The sequence below is a fragment of the Manacus candei genome, unplaced genomic scaffold, assembly GCF_025592945.1.
Source record: "Manacus candei isolate 608988 ecotype Guabito, Panama unplaced genomic scaffold, ASM2559294v1 h1tg000052l, whole genome shotgun sequence".
Classification (NCBI taxonomy): Eukaryota; Metazoa; Chordata; class Aves; order Passeriformes; family Pipridae; genus Manacus; species Manacus candei.
Window position 1 is genome coordinate 1,690,845 of NW_026138100.1, and position 8,174 is coordinate 1,699,018.

The window sequence follows — 8,174 nt, forward strand, 5'->3', positions numbered from 1 at the left end:
GCAGGGAAGAAAAAATTTCAGCATGTGTGTAATAGACTGGGAACTTGCTACTTGTTCATTCCCTCCTCCTGGTTGTATGAAAGCTCAATGCAATTATTGCATTAAAGAAGACATATAAGCAGGGAAAAAATAAGGAATGTATGACTGTTAATATGCCTATTTGAAATGAGGCAGAAAAATGACAGTAAGAAGCATGTAGGTCCAAAGAAAACTAGAAATGGCTTTAAGTTGTACCAGGGAAGGTTTAGATTGGATAATAGGAAAAAATTCTTCACTGAAAGGGTTGTCAAACCCTGGAAGAGACTGCCCAGGGAAGTGGTTGTCTCCCCATCTCTGGAGGTGATATGAAAATGTGCAGATATGGCCCTTAAGGACATGGTTTTGTGGTAGACTTGGCAGTGCTGGGTTAATGGTTGGACTCTATGATCTTAAGGGTCTTTTTCAACCTAAATGATTCTGTGATTCTAAGAAAACTCTTTTCCATGTCTGTCTGAAGTATGTTTAAAGAAATAAACATGTCTTTCTTTCACTAAGATTAATGTCTTTTTCATTACAAAATGGAAAATTAATTACCTGCTATTTATGGTCACCCAAGCATAGTATTTGATTATTTTATAATTTTATATGTTTAATAATAAATGAAAAATATCGAAGATATTTTTAACTACCAGGAACAAAGATGTGGCAATAAAATCATAAACTTGGTTTGCTTTTAAGTGTATGGTCTCATTCACTGTTTCAAAAGTGAATTGTTATGCCTCTCTGCTAGCCTAAAGCCTATTGTTCAGCTGAAAAGACACACTTGAGTATCCTTTTCATATGTGTTATAAAGCAATTTCTAGTGAGAATGCTGAGACCAATAGAGATGAAGTGAATTATTTTGCACAGTGGTTGCCCCAGTATCCTGATGCTTTCATTATCCAAAGACTTTCTGTGTTTGATTCTTGTTACACTGCAAGGCATAATGATGTTGCACTTTCAAGCTTGGATTGAGAATTGGGGTTGGTTTTGTTTTGGTTGTACCACAGATTCATTTTCAGCCTCTAAAGTGTAGCTTATCTTTTCCAGAGTTCAGTCTTTTCATTTATAAAGTGGAGATTATTATGCTTTCATACTATTCCAGCACAAAGCATTTGGAGATTTTTGTCTGGAAAGTCTAGCAGACATTAGCTGTGATTTTTTTTAATGTGTTGGTTGATCATGCACTTAGTTGTTAAGTTTCTGTACATTGCTCCGCATTTGGAGCATTATTTAGCAAAATACATTTTTGTCAGACACTAGGTATGTTCCTGTTGCAAGGGATAAAGTTCATTATGTGTTGATGTTGCTTTCGTAAAACGAAAACATCATTTTGTTTCAGTGCGCAAATGAAATTATTTAAAACTCCATAAAACAATTTGTCAAGCTAAGGGAAATGATTGGTAAGTGAAATTAAAATAAAACTTTCTTGCAAGAGCAAGAAACTGAATTTAGCTCAATTTCTTTTGTCCTTGTGAAGCCAACCTTAAAAGGTTTTTGGCATTTTTCACTGTAGCAACAATAATTAAATAATTAATGTTTCTGTAGCTAATTCACTTCCATAAACACACAGCACTGAAAATTCATTGTGTTTTAACATTGCTTTTTAACCTATCATGCTTCATTATGCCTGTGTTCATGTTTCCTTTGCAGGAAATCTATTGCTTACCGGAGCAGTGAGCTGCTTGACAAGCTCAAAGCTGCTGGGATTGGAGACAGACCTCTGGTGTGGGTATCTCATAGCATGGGTGGTAAGCATGTTGCCTGTTTGATATAAAGTATTTGTTTGACTTTTTATTTCAGAATAAGCTGTTAAACAAATTCAGATTGAAATACAATTATTCAGAATAGTTTATTTTAAAATTTTGCAAAGACCTAAAAATGAAAAACAAATTTCTGTTTTCTTAATGTGTTATACTCAATAGCATATACATTTTGAAACGATTTTTATTGCTGTTTGGTTTTACATGTTGATTTAAAAACTCAGTGAGTTGAAATTCATGTAAATAGAAATCCAGAGGCAAAATTTTCTCCATGATCGGGCGTATAGTAAATGTCATTAGCAACACTTAAAACAAACCAAAATTGGATTTGCATCATTCATTGACATTTTGTATTAATGCCTTCTCAGGTTTGGTTTGGTTTTTCTTCAGCTTAATCTTATATATTTGACTGTCGAAGGACTAATCAATGAGGCAAGAATACGGTTAATTGTTTCATGGATAATATAGCATGATCATTATTTTCACAGTGGTTTAAATCCCTGCATTAATTCAGTTTCTGTTGCCAGGTCTTCTAGTCAAAAAGATGCTGGTGGATGCTTCCAAGAATCCAGAAATGGATAAAATTGTAAACAACACCAGAGGAATCATATTTTATAGTGTACCTCACCATGGTTCCCAGCTGGCTGAATATTCTATAAATGCCAGATATCTTCTCTTTCCGTCTGTGGAGGTTAAAGAACTCAGCAAGGGTACGTTCACTTTGCTACCATCTAACAACAGGGAACTCTGCTAATGTGTTCACAGAGCTTTGTTTTTTCCATCATGTTGTCAGAAGAAGCTAGGTAAAAACAACAAACCCCCTTTTTATGTTTTGGGTCGTGTGTTGAATTATTGCAAGTGATTCTGAGTAGCTGTTTCATTGATTGCAGAGGTGAGGAGAAAAGGGGGAGTCAAAACAAGTTTAAAGAGTAGTTTGGGTCATTCAGCAAAGTAATAATTAACATGTACCAGACCTTGGACTCTTATCTTCCAAACTAATTCTGTGCTATGCAGAATTAAACAATTGTTGTGTATGGTAACTGGAAAAAAGGGATTACAGACTAAATGCTACTCCTTTTCCTGTCATATTAATTTTTCAAAACCAACTCTTTAGCAATGCAGTCTTGTCAGACAAATGCTATAATCTTATGTTCCGGATAACACTGCAAAAATGATGTTGCTCTTTCTTAGATTCTCCTGCACTTAAAGAGCTGAATGATGACTTCTTGTCTTTTGCCAAAGACAAGAAATTTTCAGTGCTGAGTTTTGCAGAAACCTTACCCACGCACATAGGCAGCATGTTAAAACTGCATGTCGTACCTTTGGAATCAGCAGGTAAGTCAAATAGCCATTTAATTTATTTAATTTTGTATATATTCATGTAAACATCGATAATGAGAAAGGCTTATAAATGTTGTGGTAGAAAGACCTAGAAAAATGCATCTGTTATGTTGTGGGGTATTTCACTTAAACTTTTGTCTGAGTTTAAACTGCAGTTTCCCTGCTGAGATCTGAAGCAGCTACATTTAGATCTTAGAACAGCAGTTGATTGTTTTGGTTTTTCTAAATGCAAGTAACATTTGCTTGTTGAAAAAAGAAGGATAAAACCTGGTCTAATGTTACACTGTTGGAGTCCTTTCCTTTGGAATTATGACTAATTGTGGTTTATATTTGTATAGATAGGCTGGATAGTGTTTCAGATGCTTCCACAAATTCTAACTATTTCCTCCTCTAAGAAAATAAGACAGAAAATTAGTAAACTGCTAATGGAGAAAAAAAATTCACAAAACTGGGTTTCAGTGTTAGGAATCTTTTAGCGCATCTTGGATACTCAAGCCAGTAGAGTTTTCTTCTTGAAGAGTTTCCTCCATCTTTTTGCCTTTTGTAGGAGGAAGGAAGACCAGACAGTTTTTTCCCTTGCTTTTTTTTGTGGGTGCTCAACTTAGAGAATTGTTTTAAGTCTTACATTTTTGGGTTTTCATGAAGCAAAACCTTCTTTTGCTCTACTCAAAGTATCTGTAAGGCCCTGAACAGAAACCATTGCTTTGTTGGGTTTCATATCAGGCTTTCCACCAGCTAAATCCACTACCTTAAGTCCAAGGTCAGTTGCTCTGAAGAAGGTGAGCTATACATCCCTGTTTTTCTGAATCAATATTTAGCAGTATTTTTACAGTATGTCTTTTTGAGCAGCAATTGTTTGCAAAAATGTTGCTGATGCAATTTGATTAGCAAGGACTGAAAAACAGGACTTTGGTTGGTTTTTTTTTTTTTGATTTAGCAAAATAAAATTAAAGAGAGGGCTGAATGACAGAGCCCAAATTAATACTGTGTGTGCACTTATAATTTTGTAGCATTTCTCCTCTTCTAGAGATGATATACAATGTGAGCACTCTTGCAAACCTTTAGAGGGTACATGACAGTTCGGCGGCACAGCACTTGTTCTGTTCAAAATGCAAGCTGATGAGCAGTACACTCCATGTTTCTTGCATGTGTGCTTGAACACACAAAAGCAAAGCTTCATTCTGCTCTAGTGTAATTTTACATGGTTAAAGATACAGAGTTCAAAGCAATGTGAAGGATTTTGAGTTTGCTGAGTGAATAGATAATAAACCGGAATGTGGCAGTCATGGCATCTTAACTGGAAAGAAAGAATAAATGCCATAGTGTTAATATTTCATTTGCTCAAAAATGTGTGTGGTGATTGTGGCATATTTCAGGTTAATTCTAGTCCAATTTTTAATCTCCACATCAAAGCATTTTTGTGAGGAATATGGGCAATTAGTGGTGATCAGATTCAAGATACTCTGGATTAAACCCTATCCCTGATCATATCAGTGCTTAAACCTCAGTCACAACTGTGCTGTCCGTCAGGTGCTGGTAAATGACGTTTTGTGTCATCAGAGTTGTCTATGTGAAAAAAAAAGTACATTCGTGTATCTCAAACAAACATGGTAGAACTCTGGCCTAATGGTTTACTAGTGTGGATTTTTGGCAGTGTATAGCTCTGTCTGACTGTATCAGTGTGCACTGATGTTTCTAGCACATTAAAAAATAATGAGGACCAAACAGTTACACTGAAGACAGAAGTTGCTTTTGAGAGAGAAATTGCTAATACAAGATGTGCTTTTCAGTCTAAGTCATCTTATGAACTTTAGTAGTTTTTTCTTCTTTTTTTTTTTCCCTCTCCCAGACTTAGGAATTGGAGACCTTATTCCAGTGGATGTTAATCATCTAAATATTTGTAAGCCAAAGAAGAAGGATGCTTTCCTGTACCAACGTACACTGAAGTTCATTCAGGATGTTTTAGCCCAAGAACTTAGAGATTGAGTATTTGCTATCCTTGGCTATTTGTGTCCTCCATTTGGTGTGACACAGAAAGTTCTTATTTGTTAGGGGATCTGCAGAGCTACACGAGTACTATGTCAATAGTATCTGCAGCTGAATAATTTTCAGTACATCTCCAACTTAGACACCTCTGCAGTTTATTTCTAAAATACATTCAAAACAAATACAGACCTGGCAAAAAGAAAATGTGTGCCCAGGATATCTTCTTTTAGCAAAAAGAGACAACCTTGCTTTGGAGACAGGTAAATATACATCTGGGACAAAGTCTTATAGAGAGGATTAGAAACAATCACTAATTAAGATTAGAAACAATTAGAAACAATCACTAATTAAGGTGATTATTTATTGTGACAAAAAGGCAAAGAAGCTGCCGCAAAGTGTTGGTTTACTGTCCATGCTAAGTAGTCTGACTGGAGCCTGGAGAAACAATATCCAAATAAATGAAGGTAACATTTTTGTCTAGTGGCCCAGTTACAGGAGATTTTGTCATTTACCTTTTCATTTAATAGAACACCCAGATTTGTCAGCAAATATGGCATCTGTTTTCTGCATGAGAAAGAGATGGGTTGGTAGGTTGTCTTGCTTAGACAACTGTCATGGTTTTTACCTTGTCTGTATTAATGAAAACAAAAGAAAAGAAATATTCACCTTCTTGTACATTTCTCTCCTAATCTTAGCAACGTATGAGATTCTTTCTTTAGGACAGCGTGTCTCTGGTCAGACACAGGGCAGTTCTGTGCCTGTTCACAAGGAAGATACAGAACAGAGGCTTAGCTCTTCTGCTTTACTCTTGGGATGTTCTGAGAAGATGGTATACGTTCAAATCCCTGGCTCCTGTTTCTCGTACAGAACCTTTTCTTTAGCTGATTTAAAGAAGAGCATTGAAAATGCTCAGGTGGATTAAGAAAAATGTAGGCCCTGACAAAAAAGACCGATGTTTTAGTAGAGAAAAGTAAAGCAGGAAAAAATTCGGATGATCATAAGGCACCCCTGGAAATGCGGATCACCACAGATGTTTTGGTTTCTTGGGGCCCAAGTATATTTATTGGTGTAGATACAGAGAAAACCAGCAGTGTTGTCTTATTTGAGTTTGTTTATGTTTAGGGTACCTTAACAGTACTGATGAGAAATCAGTATTTTTAGACAAAAAAATGGCAGTGCACAGTCACTTTTTGAAGTCTTAGATAGTTTGCACTGTAGTTAAAAGCAGCCTGATCTAATTGTGGTCTCTTTCCTTCCTTTCTTTACACCCCCAACCCTCTTGAAAACAAGCATAGGCTATGATAAAGCTGTATTACCTTTGCTGACCATTTGTTAAGTAAGGCCTGTACTGATGACAGGCCTGGGGTGTCTCCTAACATCACTTATGTGAGATGGATCTAATGTTACTGACCTTAAAATTATGGCTAGGAAAGCTACCAGAGAGGTGGGATGCACCTCGTGGTTCTGTGTGGGCTTGGTTCTGGTGCCAGTGGGCGCTGCAGTCCTGCCAGTCCTGAGGCCACCTCGTCTGTTCCCACTTCAGAGCACTCCAGCCCAGAAAGACACTGCATCTTAAAATACACTTTTAGAAGTTGAGCCTTGACATGAGGGGGTCTGATACTAGAATTCACAAGAGCAGTACAGAGAATGTACAGCACTACACTGGCAAAAAGAGCATTTCCCCCCCAACCAAGATGTAGGTAAGAATGCTGCACTGCAGTATTTCATGTAGAAAATGTAACAGACCTGTTGTAATTTCTAAACAGCTTTATCCTTTTTACACTGTGGTTTGACTTCAGAGTCTAAATATATTAGTACACTTTGTATTCACAAAGAAGAGAGTATGTGGAATTCATTGTGAATAGACAAGAGTTCTAATAATTGACTGCTTGTTTAGTGTGACAAATCTATTGATTTTAATAGACTTCTTTGGCTTACAGGGATTCAGATCAATGAGACTAAACATTAATCTTAGTAAATACATCTATGTTTTGTTACTGGAACTGGAATTCCTAAGGCAATGTTTTGCTTTTTGTAACTATTTATATATGTGTAACTTTTAAAACTAATATTTGGCAGGGGGGGTGTTGGATTTGCGTTTTTTGTTGGGTTTTTTTTGGAATACAGTAATAAAATGTGATTTAAAAAATGTCTTAGATACATCACAAAATGTATTAAAGGTTAATGATATGCCAAATGAATGCTCTGGATCATGTTCACTTTTGTTAAAGTTCTGCATTATGGTTTAGTGATTGTGTCATGCTGGAACAATGTAATGTTCATCTTCGGTACTGAGGGGCAGCTGATCAGTGATACTTTGCCAAACTGATTAGTTTTTCAGTTTTGCTTTTGTATTTGCAGTAGTGCCTCCTGAAGCATTTACAGACATTGGTTCAAGTGCCAGCAGGTCTGTTTTCGTAGCATTCATGTTTGCTTCCCATTAGGAACTTTATGTTTTTTGCTTCCTGGTGTCACATTAATTAAGAGCAGTGCCTTTATGTAAACTCTTAGATCTCAAACTGCGCCCTTAATCCCATCTAGCCTGGGCCCCAGCTGCAGGTGTGGTTAGCGGATGTGTGTGAGTTGTCTGAGAAGATGGTGTTTCATCTGCATTGTGGCATCCAGGAGTAAAACAGTAAGACAGGAAGGGAGGGCTAATAGGGATTGGTCAGTCCTCTTGCACTTGTTGTCCAGTACTCTTGTATGACTGTACTGGTATTTCTAGTAGCAACAGTCATCGAGTTTTTAATGGCTGTGATTACAGTAGTGTGAACTGGCTTTCACTGTGATTTGTGCTTCATGGTGCCAGGTGGAGCAGCAGGCAAGAAATGAGAAATTCTCCATCTGGTGAAAAAGGCAATTCCAGACAAAAAGGAGAAAAGCAAAAATCTTGTTTGGTCATGGTGAAAGTTCCCAGTAATATTTTAATTTTGGTTCTCTTCCTTTTTGTTTGTTTCAGTGATCACTCACCTGAAAAAACTAAATCAGGCAGTTGCTATACCAAGGAGAACCACTTCCTCACCCCAAAGCAGGATGCTTGCTGCAGCTTGAAGTTGCAGTGTAGTG

General features: G+C 36.8%; 1 protein-coding gene across 3 annotated transcripts in view; it reads left to right on the forward strand.

Annotated features, from left to right (window-relative positions):
- The window catches only part of SERAC1 (serine active site containing 1), a 27,511-nt gene extending 20,202 nt beyond the window's left edge, over positions 1-7,309 (forward strand). For all 3 annotated transcript variants that reach the window (XM_051801561.1, XM_051801558.1, XM_051801560.1), the window contains 4 exons: positions 1,672-1,769; positions 2,309-2,491; positions 2,973-3,116; positions 4,972-7,309. In XM_051801561.1, the coding sequence (XP_051657521.1) occupies positions 1,672-1,769; positions 2,309-2,491; positions 2,973-3,116; positions 4,972-5,108 (562 nt within the window). In that variant the 3' untranslated portion in view covers positions 5,109-7,309. The remainder of the gene's footprint in view (positions 1-1,671; positions 1,770-2,308; positions 2,492-2,972; positions 3,117-4,971) is intronic.
- Positions 7,310-8,174: the final 865 nt, after the last annotated feature.